The sequence below is a fragment of the Microtus ochrogaster genome, unplaced genomic scaffold, assembly GCF_000317375.1.
Source record: "Microtus ochrogaster isolate Prairie Vole_2 unplaced genomic scaffold, MicOch1.0 UNK97, whole genome shotgun sequence".
Classification (NCBI taxonomy): Eukaryota; Metazoa; Chordata; class Mammalia; order Rodentia; family Cricetidae; genus Microtus; species Microtus ochrogaster.
Genome location: NW_004949195.1, coordinates 255425 through 279867, shown reverse-complemented (window position 1 = coordinate 279867; position 24443 = coordinate 255425). Strand labels below are relative to the sequence as shown.

Below are 24443 nucleotides of genomic sequence, written 5' to 3'. Positions count from 1 at the left end.
TAGAGCTCTGCCTGCCTATGCCTCTTGAGTGCTAGAATTGAAGGTATGTGCCACCACTGACAGGCTTTTAACATAAAACATTTTGTAAGCCAGGTAACCAAGTGCTCCTGTTTTAGAAACAAATATAATGGCTGCAGTCCTCTCAACTCCCACGGTGTACCCGGAGATGAGGCTCACAGTGCAAACCTTTTGCTATAGAAGACTGCATGGGCAGGTTCTGGGGACTGAGACTACTCAGTGCCACTGCTCAATATTCATTTTTGGTATGTGTTTGATTCATTTTTTTTTTTTTTATCACTCTGTAGCTCAGCAAACACAGTTCAGGGATCTCGTAAATTTTGGGTCCTCCTTTCTGTCTCAGTTTCCCAGAGCTGGGGCTGCAGTCATGTGCCTCTATGCCTATTACTTTCTGTGTGTATTTCCTTCTTTATAAATGATTTTGTGTCATGTCAGTGATAGTTTTATACTGAACACTTTTACCCCCCGAACATTTTATTGAAAAAAAATTTCAGTACTGTATTTTTGTTTTCCCCTCCCCAAGTTCCTTGCAGATGATTCCTACCTCCCTATACACCCTACCCACTCAACTTTGTTCTCTTTAAAACAACAAAAATCTCGTGGCCTGGCCACACCTGAATCTCCCACCTCCCAGACTTTGATGCTTATCCCAGACTCTTCTGCCCTAGACCTTTATTTCTCAGTCAACAGAGCCTGTCCCTAGAAGAGATGTCACATGTACTTTGTAGCCTGGTGACCTCTATGATGACCTAGACCACACCAGATATCCTCCCCTGGGAACTTAAACTATAGAACCCACTCTTACTAAAGAAGTTACATGTACTTTGCAAAAGAGTTTTAATGTAGCCACCCTTAACCTTTATTGTGATAACTGTCACCAGGAAACATTTTCTCAATGTTGTACTGTACTTAAATATAACTAAAATAAACTGCCCAGTATCGGATTCATTTGAACCAACACAGGCTAAGTTGTGTTGAACTGGATTTCTTTCTTTGCCAGCCCTGGTGTTCACAGGAAACCCCCACAGAAGTACACACTGAATAAGTCCTTCCCTCCCCAACAGTCCTGGTATTTCATCTCAGCAACAGAAGGCCTAACTAATACAAATATCTTTTAAAAAAAATGTTCTTGAATGAATTGCAAACTTTGAAGTATTTCCATACAACAGCTTTTTACTCAACTCTAAGCAAACACTAGAAGTTTTGATGAAGTTATTTCTTTTTTAGGTGTTCTCCTATTGCTTAAAAAATAACAAATATAAAATGAGAGAAACTAAGTCATTAGGTATGTTTTAAATGTTATTCTAAAACTTCACCAAATTTAGATACTGTATGATTTATAAGTTTAGCACAATACTGTATATATAGTACCATTAGAAACTTCTCAAACGTCTTATATTTAAGTAAGGGAGACATGGTTTTATGATGATATACAAGTCTAAGCAGAATGATCAGCTGCTGGGGAGTACAGGTTAGTCAGAGGTTTCAGTCACTGACACTACAGGTAAACAAGGGGAAGGGAGAAAACAAGGCCTCAGAAGAGATTGGTTTGAAAGCAAGTGACCCATGATCATTATCATTATTAACAGTTACTGAGTGCCTACCACATGCCAGGCAACATAATGAGAACTTTGTTCCCTTTAACAACACTCTCATAACTATGAGGGGATACTCTTTTCTCCCTAGTTAATAGATAAAGTTGAAACACAGAAATGCCTCACTTAAGCCACATAGCTAATAAATGACTAGACTCAGACACAGTCCAGAGCCCATTTTTAAAAGCTATGGGATTTCATGGTGAAAGGCCTTGAAGGAGCAAGTGCTAAACCCCCTGTGCAGTGTTGTTTTGAGAGAGTCTGCAGGGTAGCTTTAAGCTTGACGGGCTGGGTTGCCCAGGGCAAAAAGGCAGGTAGAAGAGAACATCCAAAGTCAGACCAAGTCCAAATCTGAAGGCACACATGCTCTAGGTAGGGAATTTCCAAACAAGAAGAGCATGTTCCCTTTACTGTCTTTTTACAGTGTTACTTCTGGGATGGCGGTGGTATGGTGGTATTTTCTGGTTTTGGTGTTTAATTCTCCCCAAGGACTTGAGGGCGTTTTATCCTTTCAAAGACATAGCATTCACTTTTGTCTCCAGAGGCTGGTGTTCTAGTGCTGACCAGATGAAAGCCTTCCTTTAATAAAGTATCGATCAGCAAGCCGAAGACATTTGTTCCATTCGCCAATTTTCGGTTATCAGGCTTTATAGAAATGTACCTGAGACATACAAAGAAGTGTTTGATTACAAAGCATTCCATTAATAACTAATAAAACTACACATATAAACTTATTTACAGCCTCAGATAAAGGCATCAAACCTTTCTCTTTTTTTGTTCTTTTGAGACAGGGTTTGTGTAGCCCATGATGGATGGCCTTGATGAAAAAAAAGAAAAAGGAAAGGAACGTGACTGCTCCTACATACAATGGAAGAGAAAGTGTATAGGTAAAAGGGAGAGCACAGCCAGAGGCAGGGACATCTGGGAGAGTTCAGTGGACATGACCCTGAGTCACGTGAGGATGGGGGAGGGGCGCAGGGACTAGGGAGAGTGGAGCTGGAGGAAGCAGGTGCAGCAGCCAGGGGGCCCAGGAAAGAAAACAAAAAGGACCAGGTAACCAAATGGATAAATTAAATAGGGAAGGGCAGTCCAACCCCTGGGCTGGGTAAGTTTAGGGTAGGGGGCAGGGTGTGCCAGCCAGGAGAACCCTGTAACAGGAAGGAATAAGGGATGCTGGAAGAACTTGGATGCCAGCATCTGCTTTGTTAAACGGGTACCTAAACCATGTTTCCCAAGTCTGAAACTCAAACTCATGATCCTCTGCCTCAGACAAAATGTCAGGATTACAGGTTACAGGTGTGCACTCCGGGCTTGGCAACATAATTTTTTTTTTTTAATGAGACATAATCTTATTTTTTATCCCTTGCTGTCCTGGAACTCATTATGTAGACCAGGCTGGTCTCAAACTGACCCATAACATTTAACAGATTTTCTTTTTGAGATTTCATTTTCAAATTTGAATCAATAACTAAATATATTAGAGACTTGACTCCAAATCATCTCAGTTACATTTATGAATATAATTAATATCATTGCCTTATCATTTGTTATTTTCTGCAGCAATTTTGTCAAAGAACTGCCCTAATTTTTGAAAGTGTGTAACTTATTTTTTTTTTCTTTTAATCACTGCCTGACCCATTAGTTCCAACCTCTTATTGGCTAGCTCTTACATATTGATCTAACCCATTTCTATTATTCTGTGTAGTCCACAAGCTGGCTTACCAGGAATGATCTTAGCCTGCATCTGCCTGGAGTTGGAGAACCATGGCGACTCCGAAAGTGTGTAACTTATTTCCAGGATTTTTTTTCAGTTTACTTTTACCCAATTTGACTAAATGATTGTTAAATTGTTTTTATTAATACTGTGCTTTCACAATTTTCTACTGAACCTAATTATTAGTACTGCCATTATAATTTGTGGTTTATTCATCAAACCAACCTTTTCAGGTTAAAATTTGAAGATATAAAATGTTAAGACTCCATTTTATTGCTACCTTTTCATCAACAATTGCCTATTATTGGAAAACAAAACATGGTAGTCAAAAACCAGATTGAAATTGAAAAGGCAGTGGTAGCTCACAGCTTTAATCTTAGCACTCAGGAGGCATAGCCAGGTGTATCTCTCTGAGTTCAAGGCCAATCTGGTCTGCAGAGTGGAGAACAGTCAAGGCTACACAAACCCTCTCTTGGAAAAAAAACAAAACAAAAAAAGAAAGCAAAACCCTTCCATCTCTAAGTACTCCACAAAGCCAGCACATGGCTCCAGAAAATCCTGCCCATGCTTGCTCTAGTAATAGCAATATAATATGGAGGATATCTGCCATCAAGGATATTTTTGTGTCTTCCCGCTGTTTGTTCTGAAAATGTGAAAACGGCTTAGGTTAGTTCCGAGCAGATACCAAAGCTATAAGTAGTTTCATGAGTGTAAAACAATGTTTGAGCATATCCCTAGTTATTACTAACTGAGGTTATGTTCAGGAACTCACTAGTGGCAAAGAAAAAAACTAACAGTTAAAGATTATCAATCTACATACAAAGCACATCTCAAAAAAGTTTATTGTGTTTGATGAAAGATTTTAACAGTAGTAAAGCATTTCATCTATTCCAAAGTCTGGATCTAAATTATACAGTCTAGAAACAGTTGTCAGAAAGTTACAGAATATCCCAAGACTATTAAGATACAAATAGGAAGTAATAGGTGTTTAAAAAAAAAAAAAAGGTAGAATGTACTTTGAGGAACCATTGAGCCAAAACTATGTTAACTGATTCCCTGTGAAGCCAAACTGAAAAGGTATTTCAAGACACAAGAAAGGGATGAACTAACAGAAAACCTGCACTTCTCTCTAGTTGCAGAACCCAGGGCTTCCAGTGCATGATAGGCAAGGACTCCTTCACTAAGTTCCATCACACCTTATTTTTAAAAAGTTGCAGTCAACTATACTTTTCCATCTAGTTTAATATAAAACGGAGATATGAGAAAATGACAACAAAAGATACTCTAGAATTCTGACACCATGACTTGAACTAAGTAGTATGTTGTTACATGACGGGTAACTAAAGATGCAAGCCAGGGACCAGAGAGAATAACCAAGAAACTGAGCCTGCTAAGAACATACTGAAGATGCTTATAAGCCAGCCAGGCTTATTCTACCATATCCACCATCCACAAACATTTGAATAGATACTCAGACCAAAGACTAGCAAAAATTACAGATAACTGCCAACATCTACTCAAAAATGGTTCTGATCAGAGCTGTCACCCAATCACCACTTATTTCCATGTCACTTTAAATAGATAATATATCACTATTCTGAAACTGGCGCTATGTAAATTAAGAATTCCAAACTGAAAACAACCAAAAATACCGCTACATAGTAACTGGGTGAGGGAACATATGTCTATAATCTTAGCACTCAGGGGGCAGATACAAATGAATCAGAAGTTCCAGGCTAGCCAGGGACACATGAGACCCTTTAGAAAATAGTAACTAAAGAAATAGCTCTGGTTTTAGAATTATCTGTTATGATTTGCAAAGAAAACATTCTGTGTTGTTTCTGAAACGTAACAAAAGGGGGAGAGGGTCATTTGATAGTGTATATACAAGAATGATCCAATTTCAGTTGCTAACCTTGTTTTATAAGATAATTTGTTCCTCCAAATTTTAAAAGAACATTTAGTATTTCCAAGATTTCTCTTCACCTACTGTGTGTCTTCCTAAAACTGAAGTTGCCATTTGTCCTTAAGTTTCTAACTTTCTGAAAAGGAATGCTAAAAAGGTCATTTCCATTTAATTAAAATTTAAGCTGGGCGATGGTGGCACACGCCTTTAATCCCAGCAATTGGGAGGCAGAGGCAGGTGGATCTCTGGGAGTTCGAGGCCAGCCTGGTCTACAAGAGCTACTTCCAGGACAGGCCCCAAAGCTACAGAGAAACCCTGTCTCAAAAGAAAAAAATTTTTTTTTAAACAAAAAATGCCATTATTTCTCTTATTTAAGTACTTTTTCCCCCAATGAAAACGAAGAGCAGAGTGTAAAGCAGTTTGGCAACAACAGGACCTTAGATGTTCTTCGTGGTTTATTTGATTGGTACCCATTTCTAAGATGACATTTCAGCTTCTTTGGAAGACCAGGAAATAGAAAGTATATAGATTTATTGTCATTCTAAGTTATACTGCTCATGGTTTACCAGTCGGTAGCTGAGACTAAGAGGTGTGCTGTGGGAGAAATACCAACCACTGGCCTTCTTCCTGACCACTACTGTAAAGACTAAGCACTCTAAAATATGTCTGTCTCTTAAGAGTACCTGCTTTTGAATTATGAAAGTACAGAACACTTGAATGATGAAAGAACAGAAGTTTTTTGTTTCCTCCTAAACGTTAAAACCAGCTTTTACAGTTGGTAATGATCATACACAGCATTAAGACTTTTTTTTTTGTTTTGAGACAGGGTTTCTCTGTGGCTTTGAAGCCTGTTGTAGATCAGACTGGCCTTGAACTCACAGAGATCCACCTGCCTCTCCCTCCAGAGTGCTGGGGAATGAAGGCATGCACCACCATCACCTGGCCTGCATTAAGACATTTTTAACAGAGGATGAGGTAGTGTATCCCTGACTATAGAGTAGAAATCAGCCTTAGGATCAGCCAAGAGCAGGAGAGGCAGGTGCAGTGGTGGTGCTCACTTTCAGTCTAGCACAAGAGAGGCAGAGGCAGAGTTCCAGGCCAGCCAGAGCTACATAATATGACCATGTCTCAAGACAAAACAAAAAAGAAATCTAAAATAAAGAGGCAGTCATCCTTTTTAAGTTCTAGACAGACAAAAGCATAGTGTGTAAAGGAATCAGGTCAAAGTACAGAACATCTCCTATGTGCAAGCCAGAAACAAGCTGATTCAGTCTAAGCCATTCACTAGCAATGGAATATAATCTACAGAATCAGTTCCTCTTATAACTACACTGAAAACAGTTTCTAGTTCCCTGGGCAGTCTTGGTTTATTACCTGTCCCACAATACCTTTTTAGTCTGAAAGGACCCAAGTTTAGAAAATACCTACTTGTTCTAGCTGAACAAAACATTAGTCTGAATAAACTTTTTTTTTTTTTTGGCCAGAAAGAGTATTAAGCATAAAGAACTTTCAGTTTTGAGAGAAAATGTCAGAAAACTGGAATAAAAGAGACACTTCAGTATTCAAAATACCTGACTCCAGCATGGTTCTCAATAGTGCCATCAGAGCCACAGTGGAAAACCAGGTCATGGTGAGAAGGTCTTTGTGGAGGCAGTGGAAGTAAAGTCACCTGAGGAGGGAAGGGGTTACCGCTCCAGGCCAGTCCTGTAGGTTGCTCTACAAACACTGTAATCCTTCTAGCTAGCAGCTCGATGGTTTTGTTGCAAGAGCCAAACACTCTGAAGAAGGCTTGAGTATTTCTGTTTAGGAAATGCACCTCCATGAGAGCAGGTCTTGATTGTAGCAGGTGCTGGCTTAAGAGCTCAACAAGAGAATCGAGTTCATAGAAGAGCGCCTCTCTCTGAAGCCTAAGGTAGTCTGAAAAGTCAGACGGTAATAGAAGCTCACGATTCCTCAGAAAATCTAAAATGAAACTAAACAAAGCACCATCTCTATCCACAAAAATCTGGCCATTAACTGTCTTGAACTCTGGGTCTCTGCCATCTACCATGCCTGCCAACCGAGAGGTAGGGAACTGCTTTAGGGTAGAGAGCCTTGTTGTGAAGATCTTCCCTCCCACGTTCAGAGTGACCAGGTCCTCACTACTCATTCCTCCTGGCTTCTCATTATAGGCTACAAACCATTAACTCAACCTGCTACCATAAATGTTATATATGATTAAGAAACAGGGAAGTGGAGATAGAAACTCGACCTAAGTTCCAAGGTAACTATTGTCAAGACAAATAGTGGATCCATAGCTGTGTTTGCAAATGTGAGTTGCTTGGGAACTTGCAGTGTATAAAACAGAAACAGCAAGTGAAACAGAATGTCAATATACCTCATGATTTCAAATAGATCCCTGTCCTGTAATCCACTAGATACAAAACAAAATCTTGCAATAGGAGTGTGGTTTAGGGGTAGACCCCTTGCTTCATGTGTGAGGCCTGGAGTTCCATCTCTAGCACTGAAGAAATCGGTCTCCATGAAACCCTAACATAAATCTGTATTTCAAGCAAAATCACTTGAAAAGAAAACCACTCTCTCCGCAGACATTTACCAAGCCCTCGTGGCTGAGGAAAGGCTTATAAAAAACCCCGTGAGTTAGGCTAAGAATAAACAGCCTTTACCTCACCTTCAACTTGACTGTCTCATGGCTAGCAGCTGAGGAAGATACTCTGCTTTATTTTTAATTTTTATTTTATGGGCAGTGGTGTTTTGCCTACATGTTTGTCTATGTGTCTGATTGAGTTATAGGCAAGTATGAGCTGCCATGTGGATGAATTGAACACAGCTCCTCTAGAAGAACAGCCAGTGTTCTTAACCACTAAGCCATCTCCCCAGCCCTTCCTCCCTCCAAAAACAGTTTCTCTGTGTAACAGCCCTGGCTGTTGTGTTGCTAGCTTTTCACATCCCTGGTCACTTTAGTTCTTCTCAACCAAATCAAGGTATGAGGTAACTGCTCTCTAAAACCCAACATAATGGGCTTCCGAAGGCCCATTTTCCCATGACAGAAACAGGGGACTAAAACAGTCTTAAGATTTGTTTTCTTTGAATTCTAAGCAAGGTGAGAAAATTGCGTACTTCTCTCCTGTAGCCATCTTTCTCTCTAATGAGCAGAGAGGTCAAGTCTTTACCTGATGGCTTTATCCTTTAGTGTCACGGCAATTGTGGAAGGAACCCAGTCCACTTGCCTACAGCCTACAGATGTAGGAAGCCGAGTCTGATAACAGGCAGGTGGACTGGGTTGGCTGTACAGTTGCTATGCACTTGACAGCACAACCGCAGCATTGGGTACCAGTTAAAGATGGCTTTCCCAACTGCTGCCCTGCCTGTATGCACAGCTCCCTAAGAGCTGTGTCATCTCAGTGAAGAGTTCCCAAAGATCACTGTGATGCCAATACTTGGGAGATTTGAGGTAGGACTACCAGGTCAGGCCTGGCAAAAAGAAGAGGGCGGAGAGATCGGGTTTCCAAACTTACAAGATTTACAGTGTCATGAGAAAGACTCCTCTAAAGCAAACTTGGGAACCCACACATTCCTGGTCTTCACTTTGGAATGTGACACAGTCTGCTCGATGACTCAGTACTGATGACATGTTAGCTCGTGTGCGCTACGTCATGGATAGCATGTTAAAACTCTTGCTTACTTACTTCTTGCCCAGGCTGGTCTCAAAGTCCCAGGCTCAAGAGATAAGAGGTACAGATACAGTCATGTGCCGTTTATCACAGGACAAATTCAGCCAATATGAGAGGGAAAGCACTTATTTTAGAACTCTGTTCAAAGGAAGGGGAGGGTGGGACTACTAAACTTCACTTTTAGTTTTATGCTGATGTTTGAATAACATATAAAAGACATTATCAAAGGACTACTTTTAAAAGAAACAACGGGCTGGAATCTTGCCCAAATCTGCGTTATTCCTGTGTTCTCTAACACTCCCACCAAGAAACAGAGCTATGTATTTGATTTACAGCAGTTTATATCTGCACACAAATTCTGTCACAGTGTTCAGTGCCACCAAACCAAAACTTCTGACTCTTTCACTAAAAATGAAAAACCCATCCGTCATCTGTTCCCAGAAAAAAACAGACTGTTGTACAAAGTCAGCTGACTTAGTCAGGTAAGAGCTGACACTTGAAAGGTAGTCTTTGCAAGCTGCTAACTCGAATGGAGACCACTCCAGGAATACGGTCGGACCAAAGAATACGAGGAGACCCAGCAGAACCACCACCATGAACAGCTGGTAGGAGCGCCAGGGAATCTTGCTAACGAACACGCCGGTGTCTTGAGGCAAAGAGAGCTTATCCACATCGACTAGTTTAATGTTCTCCCACTGGCTGGTATCAAAGTTCTTCATTAAAGGGCTTGTGGGCAAATTGGAAGGTGGCAAAGGTGTTTCCTTGATTACTTTGATTTTCTCCCTGAACTCCTGCATCTGTTGCAAAAATATAATAGGTTCTGACACATCCTTGAAAGCCTCGGCGATGTTAAAGGCCATCCGCTGCTCCTGCAAAATAGTGCTGAGTTTGTTGATCTCTGGATCATAGGCTTGCATAACTGCAAGCTTCATAGTCTCAAAGTCAGACAGGATTTCATTCTTCTTTTGATCCAATGTATGTTGTAACTTCTCAAAAAACTCCTTTACTTTATCAGAATCTTTAGTGAGTAACTGTAAGGATTTCCTTTTGTTTGTTTCCAAAGTATCCAAGCGGGAAAGAGCATCTCCCCGGCGCCAAGTCTCAAAACTCTGAAAGATGGACTCAAAGGCATTCCTTTCTTGAGCATAGGCATCTTCAATAGAAGAGAAGACATGCTTAGTGTGGTCGCCACAGGTAGCACAGATCCCACAGATGAGCTGCATATCAGTTACACAGAAAATGTTGAGAGGCTGTCCCAAGTGTCCTTTGCACACTGGCATTTTGGGAGAAATCTTAATTTTGTTGTATTTCTCCACAATACCCTTGAGGGAGTAATTAACCTGCAGACTGTTGACCCCGGTTGCTGAAGTCTCCTTCCGGCAGGTAGGACACTTGAACGGAGATGGTCTCCACAGCGAATTCCGCACGTTCCCCTCTAGAAGCCCTTCTAAACATTTCTTGCAGAAGTTGTGTGAGCAGGGCAAAACTCGAGGATCATCAAACAAACTGCAGCAAATGGGGCACGTGAGATCTTCTTCAAGCAGCTCCATCACATCCTGCCACAGAGAAAGAAACATTTAGCTCTGGAAAGCCCCTCTAAAGTAGTTACAAGACACTATATTCCCAATAGAATGAGCTGCTGACATAAAGGATTTAAGAAATTTGGGGAAGGCATGCATACTAAAGCATATTGAACTCACTGGGACAAGAGCACACTCCTGTACACAAGGCCTTTGTGAGAGCTTCCCAACAACAGCCTTAGCTAAGACAGGGTTAGGACTGGGACAACTGCACACTGAGCCAACAGGACCCAGCATTGTTTTAAAACAGAGTCTCAGTGTCTGCAACAGAATGGGCTCTTTACGCTGGGCCCACAAGTATAAAATGGTATGCTACTTAAAGACAGAAGCACACAATAGAAATCCAAGCATGTACTCTATTCCAGCTTTTACTGGAAACTGGCATATTTTCTATTTCAAAGAACAGATGACAGTCATTTAAGAGAACCATAGTTTAAAAAGCACAAAAGAACTGAACTGAACCTTGCCTAGGGAATTGAATGAGGTGGACTTCTGCTACTGGTTGGGTGGGTTTTTTAATTATTATTTATTGTTTTTAAAATAATCCTATATCCTTTACACTACAGCAGTAGTTCTGTCTATGACGAGCAGAAACCTAAGTGTCCCTCTTTCACCAAAAGCATTTCCATACTGATGTGCTCTGCTGACTGATGTTTGCACCGACTTTGTCAATGCAGCGGAGGTAGACCCTGCTGAGCTGTAACAGGAATAGAGCCAGACTGTAAGAGGCACTGAAGGCATCCCCACTCACTGTCCCTCAGGGGCACAGAGGAGAGGGGAGGAGCCACTGTCAGGGAGAAGGCTCTTAGCCAGGCTGATTCAAGTACACACCTAGAATCCCAGTACTCAGAAGGACAAAGAAGGAAGGATATGAGTTCAAGGCAATAGGGCTACAAAGAAAGTTCCACCCTAGACTGGACTATGAGATGCGACTTCAAAAACAAACAAATAATAAAATCTTGACGATTCAGCAAAAATTACTCATTTTGTCAAATCCCGATTCTTGTCTACGGCTTTTAAACATGTACGACAAATAAGAGCTGCACACAAAAGCACTTGTGTGCCAGCAGACGCTGTCTAAAGGGAGCAGCGGCCCGCATGGCCAAGCTACAAGAGAGGCTAGCTGCTTTTATTAGTAAGCTAGCACTATGCAGATTAGTGCATAGTTCGTCAAGATGACGAACATCTTGAGAAGGAGTTGCTACTTCCAGAACACAGTACTTCAACAATGGAAACGCTTGGTTTTTACATTAAAATTCATATTTTTTGCAAAGTATATCTATTTCTTGTAAGCATCCCATTAAAGATTCTGATAAATGGTGAACTTAATAAATATGAAGGCTACTATAAAATAAGTCAATACTGCGGGTCTATGAAACAGTGATCAAGTCAATATTATAAATCATTCACAGAGAGAAGACTCTTAAAATATTAGAAAGGACTGGAGTGTAGCTCAGTGGTAGAACACTTGCTAAGTAAGGCCCAGAGGTCAATTCCTAACACTGCAGAAATAAATCTAAAAAGGAATACAGACAAATAGGCTCACAATAAATATGACCCCATGCACTACAGTATGGCAAGGAATGGTGCTATTTGTTGAGGCTCAGCACACTACTGAAGAAGAGCAACAAGCTACTAAAATACTAGTCCATTTATCAACCACAAATTTGTGTGATGCAAATTTCCCCTTGTATATGCTCATCAAAATAATCAGAACAGTTGTTTTCAATAAAATAAGCATCCAGGGCTGGGGCTATAGCACAAAGGTTGATAGAAAGCTCACTTGACATGTTCAAAGCCCTAGGCTAATCACGGGTGGAGACCCCTGAGACTCCCCCAAAGGCAGAAAGCTACAGACCTATAAAGAATGTCTCATCACAATGTGGGTAGGTATTTTTACTAAATTGTTTGGTGACATACAATGATTTTATCAGTGCTATTTTGAATGAGTTAACGTGTTTTAAAGGCCTCAGTTCACTTCTAATATAGTCAGTAACTAGACTCTACATCCATAAACCTTGGAATCCTCAGTCTTTAAGTATGTGGAGGTCAAACACACTATTTCTCAATGCAAATCTGTTACGAGCCTTCATCCCTAAAGACCTAAAACCAAAATCAGCAATCAGTACTTCTTAACCCAAATTTACTTAAGGATACATAAAAACTACCGAAATAACAAAATAGGATAGAACACTTTCTACTGTACTGGTCATCAGATAATTTGGGGGTCGGAGTTGGGGTTAAAGCCTTCAGAGTCTCGCACTGAGCTACACTCATGCCCAGCCGCAGTAATTCTATTCACGGGTGTGTGTGCAGGTACACATGCACGTGCCTGTCACAGGCCAATGTTGTGGGGCATGTGTACACTGTGAAGATATACTGCTGATATATCTTTAATAAAGAGCTAAAGAGGGAATAGCTAGACAGGAGGTATAGGCAGGACTTCTGGGCAGAAAGGGGAAGCTGGAGATGAATCTAGGCACTCGAGACACATGGCTTTTTGTTTATCGGTGGGTTCTGTGAATTGAACTCAGTCCTTTATTCTATAAGCCAAGTAGTTTACTAACTTAGTTACTTTCCAAGATGCCTTCCTGGCTGATAAGTTTAAACCGTTTTGAAATTCCTAAATCCCAAACAAAGATGCCTTAAGACAAGATGGAAATCCCCAAGATGCAGGAGGCCTAGATTCTGGCTAAGTGGAAGAGCACCTGCTTAGCATGCTTGAAGCCCCGGGTCCAATGTCCAGCACTGAAAAACAAACCCCAAAGACACAAAGCATAATATAGCAGCATTTCTTTTTGTTCCCAGTTTTACTCTCTTTTTTTACAACTACTGTTTATTCTGTGTGCACACATGGGGGGATCACAACTTACGGGGGTCAGTTCTACTACCACACGGGCTCCAGGGGTGGAGTTTATGGGGGTCAGTTCTCCTACCACATGGGCTCCGGGGATGGAATTTAGGTTGCCACACTGGGCTGCAAGCGCTTCCACCCATTGAGCCACCTCACAGGCTCCCAGAATAGATTTTTTAAGGGGAAGATTAACTTGTATGTAAGAATGAATGCGAAGCTGAGCAGGGTGGGGTAAGTCTGTATCCTAGCACCTGGGAAGCTAAGGCAAGAAGATCACGAGTTTTAGCATAGAATGAATGCATGAGTAGCCTTTACAGTATGATTATGACTTTGGATGACTATTGTAAATTTCACATTTCCCTTCTCATCTTATTCGACTGCCTTAAAATTTCCGGTTCCCTGTTACTGTGTTCTCCATTTTCCCACAAGTTTTTCTTTGCCTCTGGTTCCCTCTCTCTTCTTTCATTCTGACCACCTTTGTCTTGTTATTTAACACTAGAGTATGATGCAATTCTGTTGCCATTTTTACTTACAAATATACATTTTCCCTTTCAGTGTCTGTTCTTCAAACACACGATAGCCCACCTTAGAGATATGCTTTCCAATTGCTTACCTGTCATTCCGTTTGCTTTTAGAATGGTACTGCCTAAAAGCCTTATAGAAAAGTTTTAATTAAAACCTCTTAATTTCTGATCATTTCCTTAGATAGTTCCCTTAGAGCAATACCGGATCAAGGAATAAGCCATCTTTAAATTTTATTTGTATGTTTCTGGGTATGTGCGTGCACGCGTGCATGCACGTTGCATATGTGTGTAAGAGTGAACTTTATGGGCATTGGTTCTCTTCTACCACTTGAGTCCTGTAGACGGAGCTCAGATCCTGGGAACAGTGTTAGCAAGCCATTTGCAAACTCTACAGATTGCCAAGTGTCTTTCTGAAAGGGTGTAGAGCTGGGCATGATGGTGCATGCCTTTCATCCCAGCACTTGGATTACTCACCTGGGCTTAAGCGTAAAACAATTGAAATCAGTCACCACTAGTGTGCACCTACACATTCTCTATATGTTGTAAACAACTAAAATCAGTCACCACTAGTGTGTACCTACACATCCTCTATATGTTGTAAACAGTGCAAGGGGATCCTTGTGGGAAGCCCACACGGGTGAGACAAACATGGCCAGGCAGATAGATGGAACTGAAGTGGAAGTTTTACTGGGGGAAGGGAAGGGAGAGACAGGAAGAGACAGTGAGAAAGAGACCAGCCAGCTTCTTCAGAAGGGCAGTGGAAAAAGAGATCAGGAGTGGGCGGAGCTTGTCTCTTAAGGGACCTTTGCACCTGAGCACAAGTAACAGCCATAGGACCCCTGAGCTGGCTAGGGTACTGCCTGAGTTCATCCTGTCAGGTGACAGGGGCCAACATAATGCCCAAATCCTAACAGTATAGATCTTGAGAACAAAAGGGTAGGGATGAAATGTAAACTGTGGGCTCAAAACCAATGTAGCTAACCCCTAACTTTGTAAATAAAAGCATAGAGCCCAACTCACTTAGCCCCTCTACCACCAAAGCACAGACCTTGAGGTTTTCAAAATTCTAGGATGCAGCCCTATCCAGAAAGTCATAAATTCAGTATCCAGCAGAGGCACAGTGGCACACGCCTTTCATCCAATCCCAGCACTCAGAGTGCAGAGTTAGGCAGATCCATTCAAAGCTAGCCTGGTCAGTGTAGGTAATTGTCACAAAAAAAGAAAAAAATTCATATTCTAGGAGCTAAGAGTATAGCAAATGGTAGGGAATGTACTTGGCATTGGTTTCGATCCCCAGGATTAACATGGTGGAGGAATTAGTTTAGTATCTTTAAAAAACAAAGTTTAAAAATCTCTTCTAAAACTTCTAAAAATCTCTTCTAAAACTCTATGGTTTTCACACATAACTTTTATCTATAGTAGTACTGTCTTCATATTACTGGAAAATAAATGCAAAGGAAATTTTATAAATTTACATAAACCATAATATAAACTTTAACTATACCAGTATATAAATACTATGGAAATTATAGACATATAAAGTGTTATATTAGAGCATAAGAACAGGGCTCAACAGAGCTTAATACTCCTAGACAATGATTCCAAAGCAAAAACACTGGGTACCAGCTACACAGAAGCATGACCAAAGAAGGGACAGATGTTGCCAGAGGTTTCTGTCCTGCCTAGTCCCACAGCCATTCAGTCCCAAAGAAACACACAGAGGTCTACATTAATCATGAACTGGTTGGCCTATTAGTTCAGGCTTCTTATTAACTCTTACATCCTGCATTAATCCATAATTGTTGTCTGCGTTAGCCACGTGGCTGGGTACCTTTTATCTGCGAGGCGTTCTCATCCTGCTTTCTCTGCATCTGACCTTTCCTCTTCCCAGAATTCTCCTGTGCTCATTGCCCCGCCTATACTCGCTGCCTGGCTACTGGCCAATCAGCATTTCATTAAAATAATACTAGTGACACGGTACAAACTATTGTCCAGAGTAGCCAGATAGCCTGTCACACATGCACAGGGCAGAGCTGAGGCCGAGGAAAGCACCTGCAGTGTGAGCAATTCCAGCGCCAACAAAAAGCAAGCCCACAGATGGAAAGAACAGTCTGCAGTTATAAGGACACATCGGTAATTAAGTCAACTGATACAAAGTAGTAGGTAAACCAAGAAACACATAAATTAAGGAAGTACTAGGGGAGGAAAGAAGCCTGAAGAAACGTATCTTCTGGGGATGAGCATGTCTGTCACTATGATAAAACACTTCCAGGTCACAACCCATCACTGAGGTAAGTCAGGGCAGGAACTCAAGGCAAGACTGCTTGTTATTCCACACAACACTGCCTTCTACCACGGAACTCACAGACATCCAACAAAGCACGGCAGGCTCCATCAAGAATCCACCATGGCTGGCTGGCTGTGCGCTGGCCCATAACAGGCTTAGCTGGCTCAGGCACTCTTTCTCTCTTCCTCTCCTCTCCTCCCCTTCCTTCCCCTCACCTCTGGTTTTTCAAAAGAGGGTTTCTGGGTAGCTTTGGAGCCTGCCCTGGAACTAGCTCTTGTAGACCAAGTTGACCTCAAACTCATTGGTTGGCTCTCTTATCTGCCCAGGGATAGAGCTGCCCACCATGTGCTGGGCCCTCCTGTGTGAATTAAGACAGTCCCTCACAGACATATCCACAGACCAACCTGAAAAACTATTGGACTGAGACTGTTTTCAGGTGATCCTAGGCTGTGTCAAACTGATACTCAGTATTAAGTGGCAGGGGTGTAGTTCAGGTACGGGTAGAGTACTTGGCTAGCATACCCCAAGGTGTCCTGGGTTCTTTCCCCGGCAACAAATGATCACTCTAAAGCAAAACCTGGAACCAGCCAACATGCCAGAGTTCTAGCAGAAAGAATGTCTATACAATGGCATTCTACTTTTAAAGTGCCCAACATGCAAAGGTAGCGAGAGCTGCAGGAAACTCACCATTCTACTGCCCCAGTAGCTGGACAACTCAAGAAAAACCTCACAAAGGAAATGCTGCCGAATCCCTTCTCTTCCTTTACGGCATAGCTGTATTAAATTATGTATAGTAATTGCCAAAGAAAAGAATGGCAAGCATGGATTCTGTCTGAGTTCTGAAATATGGAAAGAACAAAGACCACCTACCACTTAAGGAGGGTGGATGTGGACATAATCTCTGCAGTTCGATCTAGAATGGTCCCAGGACTAATAAAATGTGGCTTTTTAAAAAAAATAATAAAATAAACACCAGAACATAAAGGAAAATACGTTTACCTCTGTCCCCGGGAAGCAGGTGTTTTCGGCAAGGTTACTATTTCTCTGGGAAAAGCCAATTTTGTTTTCCCCCCACGTTTAACTGTAAAATTAGACAATGCTGTAGAGAAAGGAGAAAGGGTGTTATACACACGTATCAACATTTTTAACCCTTCATTTTCATTATTTTTTTTAATCTCCCCTCCCAACAAAACCAAAAAAAAGAAAGAAAGAAAGAAAGAAAGAAAGAAAGAAAGAAAGAAAGAAAGAAAGAAAGAAAGAAAGAAAGAAAGAAAGAAAGAAAGAAAGAAAGCCAGCTCGCGGTGTCTCGGCTTTCTGGCCGGAGTGCCTCCCCAGCGGCGGACCTGCCCGACGGTGACGCCCGGCCACTGTGGCCACGCCGCGCTTGCCCGCCTCCGCCCACGCAGGTGTCCGCGGCCCACGGCGAGCGGCTGGGCCACTCCACCCCCACCCCCACCCCCAGGACTCCGCTCACCTCCGGGGAGTGCTGCGACCACGCGAGCCCTTAGCAAAATGGACACGGCGGCCACGCCCTCTGCCGCCGGTCGCTCCGCGCCTGCGCAGCGCCCTGCTCGTCCCACCTCTGCTAGCGCTCCCGTGACTGAGACTGGAGATGGTTTCGATTCTTGTACTTTTGGTTGCTGATCCTTGAATTTGGGGGAACAACAAAAACAAAACCGAACCCTTCACACCGTTTTTGCCTGCGTCTCAGGACCCGCGGGCCTGGCGATCGCTAGGTCGAACACCATTGGCCAAACTGTAGGAAAAAGCACTACTAAGGTTCCCCTACGAGGCAAGAAAGAACTTTTAAGTGTTTTTTTCTAAACTTCTGTCTGTAGCAACTGCCCTGACTATCCTGACGTCCATCTCCTATGTAGGTGCTCTGTATGGTTACAAAGGATGAAAAAAATGGCTCCTACCCAAACTTCAAAGCCCGAGGAAATGAGGTAATGCGGGGTGAGGTGGCAGAGAAGAACGTGCACTTCTGCTTGGGAAGGTCTGGGCTTTTAGGAGGGCAAATTTGGAAAAAGTGCATTTCCAGGTCAATAAAAAGTCCCTTCGCCCCACCGCTGCCCCGGTGCGTATATCCCCAGCTGCACCTCTCCGCAGAACAAAATCCCTGTCATTTCTAGCTTAGTCCTCATGAGAGCACTGTACAGTGGAGTCAGGAGCCTTATCCTTTAAACGAACAGATTTTCTGCACGGTAGAAAAACAAGAGACAGCTCTTCCGAGGACATCAAATTCCATGGACAGGTTCTTTCCTACAGCACCAAAAACGTCAGTGCAAATAAAAACTTCATCCCAGAGCAGCACAAAATTAATGTCACTGCAAATATGCTGGCAGCAGGGTTAGTGGCACGTGCCTTAGATCCCAGGGCTTGGAGGCAAGGGCAGGCACACCTCTGTGAGTTTGAGGCCATCTCAGTCCACATAGTTTCAGGACAGCCAGAGCTACAGAAGTGAGACCCTGTCTCAAAACACAAAACAAAAGGCTGAATGAGGCTGAGGGTGCGGCTCAGTGATAGAGTGCTTCCAGCGATTTCAGACCCTGAACTGATCTCCTGAATGACAGGAAGAACACTGAATGATATAGAGGTAAAATATAAAAACATGTTAAAAACTAAACGTATCATATAATAGTATATAACCATTAGAAAGAGAGCCAGATTAAGAGTGCTTGCCACCAAGAATGCAGATCTGAGTTCATTTCCTGGAAACCACAGTAGGTGGAGAACCGATTATTAAAAGCCGTCTTCTGACCTCCACACTTGTGCCATGGCACTTGCCTGCCCACACTCACGCACACATTAGTAATCGTAATCTTTAGATAACGAAACAAGGCATTGCTGCACGAATCAGAGTACAGTGGACTGGACAGTTAGTGAAGACTCAAGTTAAAGCTATGCTATAATTTCAGTTTGGAAAAGAAATGTAATTGGTAGGATGTAGGTAGGAAAAACATATATATATATATATGTGTGTGTGTGTGTGTGTGTGCGCGCCAAATTCTAAAAATAAATTATACTAAAATGTGAGACATTTTCAATATTCATTCAGTATTCTGAGACAGGGTTTCTCTGTGTAGACCCGGTGGCTGTCCTGGAACTCATTCTATAGACTAGGCTTGCCTTGAACTCACAGAGACGTGTCTGCCTCTGCCTCCTGAGTGCTGGGATTAAAGGTGTGTGCCACAAACACCCACTTCATTCAGTATTTTGTTTATTTGTGTTTTGTTTTTTGAGACAGGGTTTCTTTGTAGTTTTGGAGCTTGTCCTGGAACTCGCTCTGTAGACCAGGCTGGCCTCAGAGTCACAGAGATCCACCTACCTCTGCCTTCCGAATGCTGGGATTAAAGGCGTGCACCACCACTGCCTGGCTTCATTCAGTATTTTAAAAATTATTTTGTTGGGTGTTGGAGGCAAAGGCAGGGGGCTTAAAAGCTGAAGGTTGACCTTGGCTGTACAATGAGTAAAACCTACTTGGACTCTCAACATATATAGGCCTATTCTAAATCTGTTGTTGTTTTGTTTTGTTTTTTGAGACAAGGTTTCTCTGTGTAGCCCTGACTGTCCTGAAACTCTAGTTCAGCTGTAGACCAGGCTGGCCTTGAACTCACAGAGATCCGCCTGTCTCTGCCTCCCAAGTGCTGGGATTAAAGGTGTGCATCACCACCACCTGGCCTGTTTTTTTTATTTTTTTTAATGTTTAAATCTGGGTATGGTGGTACATCCCTTGAATTCCAGAACTCAGGAGGCAGAGGCAGGCATATTTCTGAGTTTGAGGCCTATCAGGCCTATATAGCCTCAAGCAAATAAACAAAACTTTGCATTCAGACTCTTACTTTTGTAATGTAAACAAAAAAGAAAGCAAGGTAAATTTGTAAAAGAAACCAGAAAAAAAATTAAATGGAAAAAATATATTATATATTTAAACTTCGTTAAATGGTTGACAAAATAAAGGCCAAGTTTTCAAAAATAGATCAATCACACATCTATAAAAATATAAATTAGCAATAATCCTGAGGAAACCAGTTCTTTATTACTGATAATCAAATGCAAAACAAAGCACTAATACAGCCTTTTAAAATTCACTAATGTGGCAGAGATTTCGAAATCTAATGAGTGATCTTCTGTGTGGGCACAGGAATAATTTTGGAACCAGGAAGAAGAAACAGGAAAAGGCGGTATAAATGGGGGAAAAACCAGAATGCCTAGAGATGACAAGAACAAGCCGATCTGCGATCACAGGGAACAGTATTGCCCTGGGAAAGTCAACGGGTGGAGACCATTGTCATCCATGCTTAAAGAGAACAGTGTACTTGCCTGATGTCTGTATATGCATCTAAACATGAGACACCCCAGGAATAATGTACAGACACAGATCTGTTCTTTTTCAAATTTAAATTTAAAAATACAGAAAGAAGAAAAGGAGATTGGGCCTTGAAAATGACTAAAATCTTCCACTTGTGTTACTGATGGCTTGAGAGAGAGAGCCCTTGTCTGGAACTGGCTAGAAGTAAGTATGTGACCGGGAAGTACCCATAGGACACGCATATGGGGACATCATAGTGTTTATAGTAAAGGCCAGCTCCACAGCCACACTTGGAAAAGTATCCCCAAGTGACTGCAAGGGTCCGAAATAGAGCCCCCCACCCTGGCCCAGTCCAGAGCACTAAGAGTCTTAATCATCTCAATGATGGCCAAGACTCCAATAGATGTATTCCTCATACAAACTGATAATGTAAAAATATCTATCCTTACATGGACTGTCTATATGTGTTTATGTTTTTTATATCATTTACTCAATACTAAATTGGCTTGTAAGTGATATAAACAAAAGTTGTTAAACTGGCCCAACTTCCTTTTGACTTCTCGTAAAAGTAAAATTTTAAGGGAAAAAAAAAATCCCAACCCCAGTTGTCCAAACAGGCTAAGTAGCTTGGCCACATGTCCAGTATGCTGATTAAAGGGATAAAATAACAGAAAGGATAATTGTATTAGTCAGGGTTCTCTAGAATCACAGAATTTACAGAATGAATCTCTCTCTCCATATATGTGTGCGTATATATGTGTGTGTTATATTTATATGTATATATATTATATGTGTTTATATACATTTATATGTGTGCATTATATGTAGTGATAAGGGCGGCGGGGCTGCGTCCCCAGCACCCCAGCCACCTGGTTAGCTTATGCCCCGAAATAATTACACGGACACTGTATTCTTTTAATCACTGCTTGGCCTATTTATATCTAGCCTCTTCTAGGCTAACTCTCGCACCTGGACTAGCCCATCTCTAATAATCTGCTGTAGCCCACAAGGTGGCTTACCAGGGAGATTCTAGCCTACGTCCATCCTGGGTCAGAGCTTCATCATGTGTGTCTGCCCGGGAGCGGGCAGCATGGCGTCTCTGCTCCAGAGAGCAGAGCTGTCAGTCTGAGCTCACTTCCTCTTCCTCCCAGCATTCTGTTCTGTTTACTCCTCCCACCTATGTTTTAACCTATGAGGGCCAGCCAAGCAGTTTCTTTATTACTTAACCAATGAAATCAACAGATTGATATATGACACTCCCCCATCAATTATATATAATGAAATTTACTGGAATGACTTGCAAGCTACATTCCACTTAATCCAACAACAGCTAGCTATGAATAGAAAGTTCAAGAATCTAGTAGTTGCTGAGTCCCATGAGGCTAGGTGTCTCAGCTGGTCTTCAGTATATGCTAGAAGCCCAGGGAAGTAGGCTCCAATGCCAGTGCAGGAATGGATGTGCTGGCAATGGAGGAAAAACAAATATTGTCCTTATAGAGACTTCCAACCGAAAGTATGGCCCAGATTAAAGGTGTGTCTTTCTATCTCAAGATCTGGATCAAAAGCATGTTGTCTGCCTGTCTCAAGATAAGGTCCACAGGTGTGCCCTCCATTTCTGGATTGTAGTTCATTCCAGATATAGTCAAGTTGACAACCAAGAATAGCCATCACAATAACCAATATCAATATCAATCATCAATATGACAACTTTGGTAAAACCAGTAGAGGTGGTTAATGGTCCTAGCTCATTCTTTGGGGATGATGTAGGATATCCTTCTGTATATGTGTTGCTTTTATTGGTTAATGAATAAAGCTACTTTGGCCTATGGCAGGGCAGAATATAACCAGGCTGGAAAGGAAATAGAGAGAGGGTAGACAGAGTCAGGGAGACGCCATGTAGCTGCCAAAGGAGAAAGACCTGGAACCTAGCAGGTAAGCCAAAGCCTTATAGCGATACACAGATTACTATAAGAGCTAGCTAGAAATATGCCTGAGATATTGGCCAAACGGTGTTGTAATCAATACAGTTTTTGTGCGGTTATTTAGGTCTGTGTGGCCAGGAAATGAACGAGCAGTATCCATTTACAGAATGGCACCCAGAGTGGGCAATGTACATCCACATAAAGCCTCAAAAAGCTTTTCTTAAAAAGGGGGCAGCTTCTGGACCTACAAAAACGGGAGCCAAGTGCAGCATTTTGGTAGCTGTATCTTTTATTTTCAAATAGGCTCTGATAGGCTCTGCTTGCGGTCTGCAAGCAGAGAAGCGGCTCCTTTAAAAAATGGCTTCCTGGTCTGTACTGGCAGCACCAACAGCTCTGGCGCTTCAGGAGATCCAACTATAGAGCACATAGATGGGATCTGTGAGCTTAAAGGCAACATAGACCTTCTGCATCCCTGGAGCTGGGGCAGGGAGCATGGCTTGCAGAGGCAATGAAAAACCTCCCTCATATTTTAGGCCAAAAGAGGCAGAGCCAGCATCCAGGGCTGCCACGACCACACTGCTTACCATTTTCAAATGCTCCTTGTCAGAAAAGGATTTCAAACACATAATAGGACAAATTCAGACATAAAAGACCTCTAAATGAGACACAGTGTGTTAAAAACAAATGTACATAGACAAATGTACATAGGCTTGGGAGAGAGAAAAATATAGACAGTTATAAAAAATAAAGCAACGTCTTTAAAGAGACAGTAAAATACATAAAAGTACAGACAGGCATAGATTAAAGGAGTAACAAAAACAAGCCACACAAAGATGAAATATACACAGAGAGTCTGGATTATGTATATTATTGTGTTTTCTTTAAATTTTTGACAGCTGAAAAACATTTAATTCTAGGGGCTGCTAAGCTAAACCAACATAAAGGTAACTTGAATTCAAAATTTGGGTCTAAGGATATGTTGCTTTGAGAAAGAGGTTCTGCTTTTGTTTCTATTTATTTATTTATTTATTTATTTATTTATTATATATACAACATTCTGCCTCCATGTATGCCCCCACACCAGAGAAGAGCACCAGATCTCATTACAGATGGTTGTGAGCCACCATGTGGTTCCTGGGAATTGAACTCAGGACCTCTGGGAGAGCAGGCAAAATGCTCTTAACCACTGAGCCATCTCTCCAGCCCCCTCTGCTTTTGTTTCTACAGAAGATGAGAAACTATGGATTCCTTCCAGGCTAATATGGTTTGATAAAACAAGATCCCCTGAAAGGTCTCTATAAACCTTAAAAATACTTCACCCAACAAACAGAAGAAAGCAGTTTGAAAAAAAACTGTGACCAAGTTCTCAAAATGATTGTTTATAAATGTTTATTTTCATTTTAGAAGGGTTGGTTGTAAATGTCTAATGGTCTCTGCCAATTTCTAAAAAAGAAAAAAATATGGGGGATATGATATAGAAATGAATACTTTGCATTGGTATGGACTTTGGTTTATTAATACAAATTTAAGGTCAATTTTGTTATATGTATATTTCTACTCTTGCTTAAGGTATCATGTGTTTGTACAGCTCATTTAAAAATACAATGTGTAATTAAAAATATGGATTAATAGTCATTTATAATAGTCAAACTTGTCATGTTAGTTAGGTTTTCTAGATGTAAAGAGATGTATGGGTATACTAAGAAATATGGCATTTAAAATGTTTTTAAAATTTAGACTTTTCTCAATAATGAGCTATGTCTGCTTCTAGCAGCACCAGTTACTTCAGAGAGGTTGATGGGCAGCTGGGAAATGAAGGAGCAGTCTCTGTTTACAAGGGAAATTAACAGTAAAAACTCTTTATAAAAGATGAGATACGCCGGGCAGTGGTGGTGCACACCTTTAATCCCAGCACTTGGGAGGCAGAGGCAGGCGGATCTTTGTGAGTTCGAGACCAGCCTGGTCTACAAGAGCTAGTTCCAGGACAGGCTCCAAAACCACAGAGAAACCCTGTCTCGAAAAACCAAAAAAAAAAAAAAAAGATGAGATACACAACT

At 41.6% G+C, this 24443-nt stretch overlaps 2 protein-coding genes across 2 annotated transcripts; both read right to left on the bottom strand.

Annotated features, from left to right (window-relative positions):
• Positions 1 to 1304: 1304 nt before the first annotated feature.
• Positions 1305 to 9140, bottom strand: Kcnrg (potassium channel regulator). The gene is made up of 2 exons (XM_013355128.2): positions 6805 to 9140; positions 1305 to 2274 (listed from the first exon to the last, which is right to left on the bottom strand). The coding sequence occupies exons 1-2, from the start codon at positions 7380 to 7382 to the stop codon at positions 2088 to 2090; spliced, it is 765 nt and encodes a 254-aa protein (XP_013210582.2). The 5' UTR covers positions 7383 to 9140; the 3' UTR covers positions 1305 to 2087.
• Positions 9141 to 9234: 94 nt separating this feature from the next.
• On the bottom strand, positions 9235 to 18015 carry Trim13 (tripartite motif containing 13). Its single transcript, XM_013355127.2, has 3 exons — positions 17627 to 18015; positions 17152 to 17251; positions 9235 to 10463 (listed from the first exon to the last, which is right to left on the bottom strand). The coding sequence occupies exon 3, from the start codon at positions 10455 to 10457 to the stop codon at positions 9237 to 9239; it is 1221 nt and encodes a 406-aa protein (XP_013210581.1). The 5' UTR covers positions 10458 to 10463; positions 17152 to 17251; positions 17627 to 18015; the 3' UTR covers positions 9235 to 9236.
• Between the last annotated feature and the right edge of the window lie 6428 nt (positions 18016 to 24443).

What these genes read in the sequence shown, in the direction of transcription:
- Kcnrg (XM_013355128.2), bottom strand. Translation starts at nt 7,382, where the DNA reads ATGAGTAGTGAGGACCTGGTCACTCTGAACGTGGGAGGGAAGATCTTC. An exon ending in GAGAACCATGCTGGAGTCAG is followed by an intron (nt 2,275 to 6,804) that starts GTATTTTGAATA and finishes TGTATGTCTCAG; the next exon opens with GTACATTTCTATAAAGCCTG.
- Trim13 (XM_013355127.2), bottom strand. Translation starts at nt 10,457, where the DNA reads ATGGAGCTGCTTGAAGAAGATCTCACGTGCCCCATTTGCTGCAGTTTG.